This window comes from Muscardinus avellanarius (genome assembly GCF_963383645.1).
Source record: "Muscardinus avellanarius genome assembly, chromosome: 9".
Taxonomy (NCBI): Eukaryota; Metazoa; Chordata; class Mammalia; order Rodentia; family Gliridae; genus Muscardinus; species Muscardinus avellanarius.
This window is the reverse complement of record NC_137795.1, coordinates 51,116,682-51,128,803: the sequence shown is the minus strand read 5'-3', so window position 1 is coordinate 51,128,803 and position 12,122 is coordinate 51,116,682. Positions and strand designations below refer to the sequence as shown.

Genomic DNA, 12,122 nt, shown 5'->3' with positions numbered 1-12,122 from the left:
TACCATCTTGTACCCCATTAAGATGTATGACTACAATGCACCAATAAAAATTTAAAAAATATTATTTCCTAAAAAACAATAATTTAAAAACTTAATATTACAGTAACAAATAGCCCAATTAAAATGGACAATATAACTGAATGGGTACTTCTCAAAAGAAGAAATACAACTGGCTAATAAATATATGAAAAAATGTTCAACATCACTAGCAATCAAAGAAATGCAAATAAAAACTGTAATATTTAATTCCCATTAGAATGGCAATCATAAAGAATACAAACAATAACAAATGGTGTAGAGGATGTGAGAAAGTAGGAACTCATACACTTTTGGAGAAATTGTAAACTATTGCAATCACTGTAGAGTTTAGTGTGGCTGTTACTCAAAAGTCTAGGAATAGAACCTCTAAACAACCCACATAGTCGATTCCTCAATATCTTTCCAAAGCAGTTAAAGTTAGAATACGATAGCAATACATGTATACCCATGTTCATAGCAGCACAATTTACAACAGCCAATTATAACTTTAAAAAAATTTCTGTAAGGGCTTAATAGAAGCTGGACTTCCAAATAATGTCTTATAAAGCAAAAACCAAATGGTTGTGCCTCAATGAATGTATATTTAAATGAATTATATGTTACATGTAGAAGATACACACACACACACACACACACACACACACATATGTGATATGAATATGTATGCTGGCCAATGTATAAAACTATGTGTGTAAGAATGGTAATATGCCCGGCGTGGTGGCGCATGCTTCTAATCCCCGCGCTTGGGAGGCGGAGACAGGAGGATCGCGCAGGTTAGAAGCCAGCCAAGCTGGCTTAAGAGATCCTGTTTCCAAATAAAAATATATAGAAAAATAGGTCTGGGAGCGTAACCCGGAGGTTGAAGGGCTTCCAGAAACCCCAGTACCACCAAAAAAAAAAAAAAAAAAGGTAATATGATTTATTAATCATATTCTTTTTTTGTGTGTGTGGTACTGGAGTTGGAACCCAGGGGCTTTCTACCTCTGGGCTATACTCCCAGACCTATTTTCTATTTTATTTGAAAACACGGTCTTACTCAGTTGCTGAGAGCCTCAATAAGGCTGGCTTCCAATGTGTGCGATCCTCCTGTCTCAGCCTCCCAAGCGCAGGGATTACAAGTGTGCGTCACCACGCCCGGTTTATTAATCATATTCTAAAACACATCTATGATATTCAAAATTGTTAAAAGAAAATAATACCTATAATAAAAAGAAAAATTAATAAGCAGGATTAGAATTTAGGCAATAGACATAGTACTATATATTAAGATAAAATACTAATATATATATTGCTATTATTATATATATTATATGTATAATATATTAGTATATATTATCACATATATAGGCAAAATATTTAAATTTTATATTTTTAATTGGGACATAAATTGATAGGATTATAATAGCATGTATGAAGACCTATGGAAAAAATGGGTCAAATTAAGATGTGTATTTGAAAAACAGAAGGAATAATAGTATAAAAACAGAAGCTATTAGAAACAACAATAAGATAAATAAATAATATTTCATAGAGTTTTATGCAAGAATATGTATATAAAAATTGCAAGATATTTTAAGATTTTTTTGTGTGTGGTACTGGGGGTGGAACCCAGGGACTTTTCTACCTCCAGGTTATACTACCAGACCTATTTTTTTATACTTTATTTGGAAACAGGGTCTAATTAAGTTGCTGATTGAGAATTCAGAAAGTAAAATGTGACAAAAAGCGAACTATTCTCTTAAATTTTTAAAAAGAGGCAAGGGTAGACAGAGATACTTGATGACATGAAATAAAAGTCTGACTTTTTCAGTGCTTAAAAAAAATTAGAAAGAAGTGCTTTAAAGTAAAAAAGAGAATATAAGAATGACTTTTTGAATTTAGTAGAGTGTAAGCTGATGATGAAAGACTGACAGGCACTGAATAAGTAGAGAGCAAAAGAATAAAAAGAAAGATAAAAGAAGGCATTGATATTCAGCAGCATGACTGCATAAGACTGTATGAGAAGGAATACATTTTGAGGTCCAAAAAATATTATCCCCTTGTATTTTATGCATATGTTGAATACACTAACAAAAGCATCAAGAGTTTTTATTTTTATTAAAGTCCCAACATAAAACATTGCAATGACTTTGAAGTCACAGAACAAATATATATATATATATATATATATATATATATATATATATATATATATATATATATATATTTTTTTTTTTTTCATGGTTTCTTTTTTTTTTTTTGAGCTGGTCAAATTTCTCTATATTTTGTGAACTCCATAGTTAATGTGGAGCAATAATTTAAACAATTTCCTATTCAAATTCTTTCTCTACTCTCACTATATATATATTTCAAGGGCCATGAATTTCATGCAAAGAAGTGTTTTGCAAGAATCAGTGTAACATTCTTTAGAACTTTGTAGAAACTAAAATGATCTGATACTATCATGAATTTAAGTGGTCAAATTTTGCTTCTTGTACCTTTTTATTCTCCCCATATTTTATATATTTTTGCAGGTGAATAACTGAGAGTGCTGTTTGAAAGATTATCCATGGGTTATAGAGAAGTTAGACCATGGATTTCTTCCAAATACTAAGAAATAGTAAGATTTTTTTTTTTTTTTGTGGTACTGGGGGTGGAACCCAGGGGCTTTTCTACTTCCAGGTTATACTACCAGACCTATTTTTTTATACTTTATTTGGAAACAGGTTCTAACTAAGTTGCTGACAGCCTCCCTAAGTAGCTGAGGCTGGCTTCGAACCCGTGCAATCCTCCTTTCTCACCTTCCCCAGCTCTGGGATTACAAGCATGCACCATAACACCCAGCCAGTAAGGTGATTTTATATAATACAGAAAAAACATTTGATAAACATTAATTTTCAAATAAAATAAAACAGTCCTGACCCTCTCATGAAAATTTAATTGATATAAATCTAAAAGGTACAAATGGCAAAATATTTGAGGTAAAAATCACTAGCAACTATAAATGGAATGAATTTTACATATAATATGCAGTTGTATACATATGTTTTAAGGAGTCTATGTCCATAATCTCTTCTCCTCCACTAATTTTATAATGCTCAAACTTCTCAGCATGAGGTCTTCATATTGGAATAGTTTTCTCCACTGGCTTCTCCTTTCTTCTTTGCCTAGCAAATGATGTTAGAACCCAGAGTTCAGTGTTTTCCTCTGCCTGCATTTCCACTCTGCTGGGTAAAGCCAGTGAATCAAGGTTTCAGAGTATTGCCACATATATCTACAGCCCAAACTCTTTCTAAAATTTAGTTTGGACTTAAGGTGGGCACACCCACAGTCACTGGAGTAGGCCAAGAATACTGGTATCAATCACATAAGCATGGCAAATCCTCCTGCATCACCATTTAAGTCGACTTTGGAAAGTCCTATAGCTCAGGAAATTAAAACAAGAATCAATAAATGGTATTATATTAAACTAAAGAGTTTGTTCATAAAAAGAAACCATCAAGAGTCTAAAGATAAAGCCTACAGAATGGGAAAAGATCTGTCAGTTAACTCTGATGGAAGACAAATATCTAGACTATATAAAGAACTTAGAAAACTTTATACTACAAAACAAATAACTCAATCAAGAAATAGGAAATTGAACTAAATAGACAGTTCACAAAAGAGAAATAAAAATGGCCAATAAAAATGAAATAATGTTCAACATTATTTGCAATCAGGGAGATACAAATCTAAACAACACTGAGATTCTATCTAACCCCAATCAGAATGGCAATCATCAAGAAATCAAACAACAATAAATGATGGTGAGGATGTGGGGAAATTGGAACTCTTTTACACTGTTGGTGGGATTGCAAATTAGTTCATCTATTTTGAATATCAATGTGGAGATTCCTCAGAAAACTGGAAATGGACCACTCCTTCCCATCTTTCCAAAGGCAATGAGTAATATATGCATATCCATGTTCATAACAGCACAATTCATGATAGCCAAATTATGGAACCAACCTAGGTATCCATCAACAGATAAATGGATTACAAAATCATTGGTTATACACACAGTGGAATTCTATTCAGCAATCAAGAAGAACAAAATTGTATCATTTGTAGAAAAATGAAAGCCCCTGGAGAACATTATGATAACTGAGATCAAGTGGTCACAGAAAGTGAGGGGTCACATGTTTTTATCCCATATGCAGAAGCTAGGGAGTAACTGGGATACCCGAGGGACTACAGATAATAGAGGAGAGACTTCAGTGGAGCCAGGGAGGTGGCCTAGGGTTTGGGGAGGGAGGAGAGTAAGGACCAATGAAGAAATTAATTATTACCATCGGCTTTGTGTATATATGTGAAAATACCAAATGTTAATCTCGAAACCCTATGTGGGAAAGGGAGAGGGGAAGGAAGCTCAGAACCCACCAAGTGCTATGTGCATGTATATCACTCTCAACATAATTTACAATATATAAGACTATAATGCAGCAATAAAAGTATATTTAAAAAAACATGGTAAATACTCCTGCATTACCATTTAGGTCAACTTTAGGGAGAAAGTCTTATTTTATAGTAGTAAAATTATGAACTTACTATGGAATGGAATCTAAAATGCATGTGAAGTTTTAAATAAAAACTGTGGGCTTTAAATAAAATTGTCCTTTGTTGATTACAGGTGAGTATATTATTGTTAGAGGTACTTTGTTAGAAAAGCCTGAGAAACTCTGCATTGTGCTAAATAAACCTTCCTCACACAGATTGATATTTTATGTTAATTTCATAATAAATGTGAAAAGTGTAATAATCGGAATGGCCACAGACAGGGTTTGGAATGCATCAAATCTATCCCTCACCATCACTATCACCACAAGTCTCTCAGGCTCTGACTAAAGCCAGTGCTGCCAAAGTTCTTGAGGAATCTGGTCTCTTTTCTTAACCTCAAGCTCATGGCTAAGTATATTCTGTCTTTTTAAAATCAATAAGTGCTCTTCTGTATTCTATTTTTATAAGACTTTACTATGGATATAAAAGGATAATCTTTTAACACTATAGATAAGAAGTCATATTAAACAGTGGCCATAAAGTGAAATTTTAGACATAACTTTGGACCTATTAGCCATTAGACAAAACTTCACTGTGCTTTTACCTTGTGCTGAACAACGTGCCATGTACTAAGAATGCAAAGAATAAGACATGGAAGCCATCTACCCATCCCACTAACATATACAGGGAAAGACAGTGTGGGGTGGGACACAAAGATGATCTAAGTGCTATGTGTATATCCGTTTATATTACAATGGACTTCAATATAATATATGGTTATAAGGCACCAATAAAGGTACATTAAAATATATGACCTGTTATCTTCAAAAAATCTCACCCATTCTTGCTGTGGAGGACACCTACGTCAGCTACTCCAGGCTCTAAACACGCTGACCGATTGGCTCAAGGCACTGTGTGTTGCTGCTATAATATTGGTATCATTAAATTTTAATTCTGAAATTTCTGTCTTTACTTATATTCCAGTGGACCTATGGTGGAAGCTGTAGAAGTACCTCCTTTTGTTTCTGTTTATCTCAGAGAACCCACATTAGCTTGGTTGCCTTGGGCTCTGATCACAAAGGTAGATGAAGAAACATCTCTAGAGAGTTAGTAAGTGGCACCAGAGAATCAAAGCAGCCCCAGGAGTTTGAAATTTGCTGGGTGTGTACCTGAATGGGTGGCACTGTTAGATTTTAAACACAAGGAGAAAGGAGCTAGGTTTCAGAAGTATCTATCTGGCAACACAACAGAGTTTTTAGAGGTGAAAGCGAGAGAAAAGGAAAAGCCTAAAATAATATGGGCTGGGATGATAGCAACCTAAACTAAGAAGCAGTGAGAATAAGAGACAGCTTGCCCTTTAATACTGGAGTAGGCAGCCTAATGGTTCCTCTAAAAGAGGTCCAGGAATCCTAATCCCTGGAGCCTGGGAATATGTGATTGATGTTATACAGCAAAGGGAGATTAAAGTTGCAGGTGGGGGTTAGATTGCTAATCAGCTGACTTTAAAACAGGGAGATCATCTTGTATTATCAGGGTGGAACTGATAGAATCACAAGAGTCCTGAAAGGTAGAAGAGAGAGTCAGAAAAAAGAGCCCCCGGTAGAGTTCTGGGAGGTGAAAGAGACTTGGCAGGCTGTTGGTTTTGAAGAGCAAGTTGGATATAAATCAAAGAACCTTGACTGTCTCTAGGAGCAGGAAATTCAAGAATAGGATTCTCCATGGAAGTCTCCAGAAGGAATGTAGAACCCAGCATCTTACTTGCATCCAGTGAGACTCACTCACCTTGGACCTCTCACCTCCCAAACTAAGTTTGTGGTCATTTGTTATAGAAGCAGTAAGAAACGAATTCAAATACCAACTTCAGCCTTGGCCCTTGACCAAGCCCCACACTCCACATTTACCATCCTCTGCTAAAATATGGACATCAGTGCATCTCTGATAAAGAATTTTGGATGTGGTACACCATAATTTGGTCATACTGTCCATGGTTGCTTGTCTTTCCTCCTCAATTACTTACAAATTTTTTAATGTTGATCAGTCAGTATCGAGTTCTGTGTCCACACCTGCTCAATTAATTTAAAATCTACTCATTATTAAGGATTTCAAATGCAACAGAGCATTAGGAGTAAAAGATTTAGAGTCACACAGATATGAATCAAATCCCAACTCCATCCCTTAATGATAGTGTGACTTTGGAAAATTTAAACTACTGGAGCCTCAATTGTCTCAACTTTATAAAGGAATAGCAGTGCCTTACCTCAGAGTCTCTGGGATTGCACCCTGGAAGAGGATATGTAAAAGTGACTTATTATGAAAATTCTTCCAGAAAAGCCCATTGAATATCAGAGTACATAAGAAAGGAGGTGATTTCAAGCAAGATCCTAGCATCAGCATGATCCTACAGGAAACTCTTAGGGCATAAGGGATGCAATATCTCATATTTTCTTCTACTAGAGAAGGAGAGGTGGGCTTTTATGCTGTATAAGAAAGTCCTTGGCAAAGGGCATCCTGAGAAAGAAGTTAACTTCTGGGTGCTTCTTTCTAGTTTTCTGTGTCTGTGGGCAAACGGAATCCAGTAGCCTTTGGGCAGCCTTCCAAAGAAAGTCTCAGGGGAGCCTATGAAAAACAAAAGCACACAGAAACCAGGGAAGACACCGATCCCTTCAGAGGGGTGCTAGGGCCTCAGAGCGGAGCTCTACTGTGTCTGCCACCACATTTACCTCCAAGAAATCTTCTGAGAACTGAATGTTTTAATGCTTCTCTTTCTTTGGCATTTAGTATTTCAAAAGTGCTTTTCTCTTGGAATAGCACGTAATACCTAGCATCATGTTGTACACAGCGTAATGAGTGACAAATTAACGCTTGACACAAGATTCAAATCCAACAAGGAAAAAGAAGACCAAGGGAAAAACAAAGCAATCTGAGGGATACCAGAATTAAAAGTAACCAAATCAACCGGAACTTGCATTTCAAAACGGTTGTGATTTCAGTCATATGTGTCATTCAGCTCAAAACTTGAGCAAATTTGAGACTCATAACTGTTTTCATCTTGCGTGTTACTGGGGATTGAATTCAGGGATATTCTACTACCAAGCTATATCCCCCCTCCCTTTAAAATTCTCAGAGTCACAGTGGGTTGTTTAGAGTCTTGTTAAATTGTTGAGGATGGTTTTGAACCTGTGATCCTCCAGTTTCAGTCTCCCAAGAGCTGAAATTACAGGTGTGTACCACCATATCCTGCTTTGTTTTGTGTTTGAAGATGTAGTCAACTTTCTCCTGGATCCCTCCTCACTCTGCTCTTCCCCACACATTGACATAAGATTAGAATTGGTATTCTCATGTAAATGTTTCCTTTACTAATTCTTCCTCTACCCCCAACATTCTCCTAGCTCATCCAAGTTCTATGCACACGTGTGTCACTATCGCTAAGAATTATATGATGAGGTGAAACCACAATACAACAATAAATGCAAAAAATTAAAAATAAAAGGTACTTAAGGTAAACCAACCAAAGTTAATATATTTATTTGATGATTATAAATCTTATAAAATACTACCCTTCCCTCTCTCAATAAACCTAAAAATCTCCAAATACATGAAACTTTTTAGAAAAAAAAAATTCCCTTCTTTGCTATCCCAAGTCCCTATACTAATAATTAACATACCTTTAATTCTGATAGCACTTTTTAAAGTACATTCACATTTTACAAAATGCTTGAACAACCTTGTCACTTGTATTTTCACTTTTCTTTGCAGAGGAAGGAACAATCTTTGAGATGATAAACAGCTAGCTTATCAGGGTCACGTGGCTAAAGACAGTCTTCATTTCTTATTCACAAGACAGTGCTCTCCTCCGGGCTCCCTTAACCTCATATTGGTTACGATCCAGTCATGAGACCAAAGGCACACCAAAACTAGAAGAGAGGAAAAAAATTAACATAATGTTATTAAGTAGTAAAAGGAGAATATTATGAGAAAGAGCACTAACGAATGTAGAAATAGTGGATATAAGGAGCAGCTGCTGCCTCCAGAGTTCTGGAGAATATTCCAGGAGGGAATGATTTTGAAGGCCCCCCCCAACTTTAGCTCTCCACCCTACCTAGTCAGACCACATTGGAATAATATGACTATGGTCCATTTGATAGCCAAGAAATTTGTCGAGGCATTAAAACAACCAACGGGCTGGTGGAATTTAGTAGCTTTCTTGCCAGTGAATCTTGCTAGGAAGCCACCACTAGGCATGCCAGTGAGACTCAAGAGGAAGCCTCACACTGGGGGACTAGCCAAATCTATTGGAGGGTATGGAACACTGTTTTCATGGACCATTGATGGCCAGAAAGACACTCACTGACCAATGCATCATAGGAGAAGGCTGAAAAGCACTGAAACCAAGCAGAGCACCTTCTTTTCACCAGTATCAACTCAGCACCTGCTACTTACAACACCGAATACTGTGCTAATTGACAAAGAAATGTTCAAAGACTCCCTCTGTGACATCACAATTCTGAGCAAAGAAGTTTCGACTTGGAGTGGAGGAGCACTGAATTAACTGGTGCACAACTCCATGACTCCCCTGGGATATGGAGGAGGGGTATGTTATGCCAAACTCCTGATCCCTTAATTTACTTTTTTCCTAAATGCTTCTAAAATAAAGAGAACCCGCCCCCCCCCCTATGGAGACACTGTATACTGAGCTATGCTACACAGTAAGTACATGGGTAAAAAGTCCAATATAGTGACTGAGATGGGTCTGGAGATAAACCATTTGGGTCTGAATTTACCATTCACTACTTTTGTAGCACTGTAAAATTTCTTCCTGTATATACTAGTTCCCTTACCTATAAAAGAGGATAACAATATCTAATAAGATATCAATGGAAATTAATTAATATATGGAAGCGTACATAAGAGCACCCCAAATATAATTAGAACTTAAATATTAGTATACCCAGTACATAATAACTCATAATTGGTGTTGAACAAATAACCTGTCCTCATGATCAGTTTCCATTTAGCATGATGGCTTGTAACACTACAACCCAACTCTTTTAGATTTGACTGTGCTTTGCTACATATTTTGCCTGCTCCTGGGCATCATCTGAAGCTCAGATTTTTAGAACAGGAACTGCTAGGGTTCAGTGAATATTCTTCACCTGCCTCAGCTGATTCCTTAAGAGATCTGTTTTATCAAGTGGAGAAAGATAGGATGTTAAACAAATCATGCTTCTTTAAGTTCTCCTCCAGCTCTGACCTAATTTGATCTCCCTCTCCCCCAAACAGTGAGGGAGGGAAAAAGGAAGGAAATTGCCATTTTTGAACGCCCACCCACCTGTGCCAGCCAAGCACTTTGCAGGCTTTACCTGACTCCAACCTCACCACCACCCTCTCAAGTATTTGCAATGCTATTTAAAAGAAGGAAACTGAGTCTCAGAAAGGTCAAATTTACTCAATATCCTCTTACCCCAAACCCCAGAAAGTAGCAGAGGCTGGATCCAAACCCAGTCTTTCTGTTTGGGTCGTCTGAGCATTTTTAACAGTACTGCTTGCCTCCCACACGCCCTTCATCACAGACATCAAGAATCATAACTGCTCAATGCTTGTAACGCTCTGATTTAAAGACATGAGTGGGTGTTCAACTTTTTTTTTTTGTCTGAAACGTATCATTTGAAAGTTAAGCAAATGAAATTCATTTACCAGTTACAGAAATTTAAAAAAAAATCCTCTTAACGTCTCACAGGAAATCAGCATTTAAGTGAAAATCGGTGTTCCTCCTGCCTTTCTCCAGCCTGGTCCTTGCCTAGTTGAGGGCAGACAGCTGAGTTCCAGCCTCATCACAGATTTCTTCCCTCTCTCTGCAGCTGTTTTGTGTTGGGCTAGATCATTTTAAGGCTTCTATAACAGAGGCAAGTCTGATTCTGTGGACTTCCCTGGGAAGTGTGAGCCCTGCTTCCCCTTTCCTGGGCCCAGGTTGATTTCTCTGAGGACATAGCAGCTCTCTGCAACCATCCCCTCCGCCACCATCCTGTGGCCCCTTAGGCTCCTTCTAAAGAGGAAATGCGAAGCCCCTTACCCTGGTCTCCTAGAATCATCTAGCATTAGCCAACTCCAGCCCTCCACTAAACTCTTGTCTTGCCCCAGGCGACTCGATGCTGCTACACTTTCTCTCTGCAGTCATGGTAACCAGACTCCAGAACTTTCCCTTTTGGGAGCGGGACTTTGGGAGAACTTTGCAATGAGTAAGTGCCTGTCAAGCGAAGCGCCCAAGCCTCCCTCCGCAATGAACCCCTCCCCAGGCCTTCTGCAGCTGCCTGCCAGGTCCCTGCACCCCAGCTTCCTTCCTCACGGCAGGATCCGGCGCCAGGAGGCTCCCCGCGCCGCGATGTGGCACAGGCTGTCCGGGTCCTTTGGCTGCGGCTCCATCGAGATGGGTCGGGGGACGTCGGGGCGTCCTCCCTGTGCAGCAGCCGGGCGCACCGCGGGGACGCTCGGGGGCTGCAGAAAGGTCCGCACCGGGCTCGCGGCCCTTCCTGCCGGCCTCCCCTGGCCGGGCCTCGGCTCCCCTCCTTCCCGGCTCCCGCCTCCTCCCGTAGGCTGCCAGGCGGACCCAGCCTGCCTCTCTCTCTGCCTTCACTACCGGGTCAAGCTGCGGAGGGAGGGAGACAGCAGCGAAGCCCTCCCTGGCTCTCCACCCGGTGCGCGCCCCTCCTCCCTCTCCTGCCTCTTCCCTCCTCCCCTTCTGCCAGTACTGTACAACTAGTACACACACACACACAGACACACACACACACTCCCCGGCGCTGCCACTGCAGCTGCCATGGATATCAGCTAACAACACACAGCCAGGCGCGCGCGCGCGCTCCCACTCGCTCCACGCAGGAGTGGCCCCCGGCATCCCTCCCCTCCCCCACCCACCCCCCCGCTCCCGGCTCGGCTACTGCTCGCTCGGGCTCCGCCGCCGCCACAGCTTCCTCTGCTGCGGGGCCACAGTCGTGTCATTCAAGGGACAGCACAACCTCACCCAAGCTCTCCTACCTCGCTGCCCAGCCGTCCCTCTCGTCCTCCCCCTTCCTCGTCCACACTCCATCCAAAGAAGAGGGAAAGCACCGAGCAGAGGGGGAGCAAGGCAAAGTCTGCTCTTCTCACCCCCCGGGCACCCCTGGGTGCTCCAGCCTCATTCTCCCAGGACCAACCCCTTCCCCAAAGGAAACCCAGGACCTGAGGCGACTCACCCCACTGCCATGTCCAAAAGCTTGAAAAAGAAAAGCCACTGGACTAGCAAAGTCCATGAGAGTGTCATTGGCAGGAACCCGGAGGGCCAGCTGGGCTTTGAACTGAAGGGGGGCGCGGAGAATGGACAGTTCCCCTACCTGGGCGAGGTGAAGCCGGGCAAGGTGGCCTATGAGAGCGGCAGCAAGTTGGTGTCGGAGGAGCTGCTGCTGGAGGTGAACGAGACCCCCGTGGCGGGGCTCACCATCAGGGACGTGCTGGCGGTGATCAAACACTGCAAGGACCCCCTCCGGCTCAAGTGTGTCAAGCAAGGTGAGCTCAGCGCCGGGCCGGGTGCTTCG

The 12,122-nt window shown here is 40.4% G+C and overlaps 1 protein-coding gene across 3 annotated transcripts in view; it reads left to right on the top strand.

Moving 5' to 3' along the window:
- Positions 1 to 11,792: 11,792 nt before the first annotated feature.
- MAGI2 (membrane associated guanylate kinase, WW and PDZ domain containing 2) overlaps positions 11,793 to 12,122 on the top strand; it is a gene marked incomplete at both ends in the record, with an annotated part of 1,509,512 nt that continues 1,509,182 nt past the window's right edge. For all 3 annotated transcript variants that reach the window (XM_080701938.1, XM_080701937.1, XM_080701939.1), the window contains one exon: positions 11,793 to 12,093. In XM_080701938.1, the coding sequence (XP_080558064.1) occupies positions 11,793 to 12,093 (301 nt within the window). The remainder of the gene's footprint in view (positions 12,094 to 12,122) is intronic.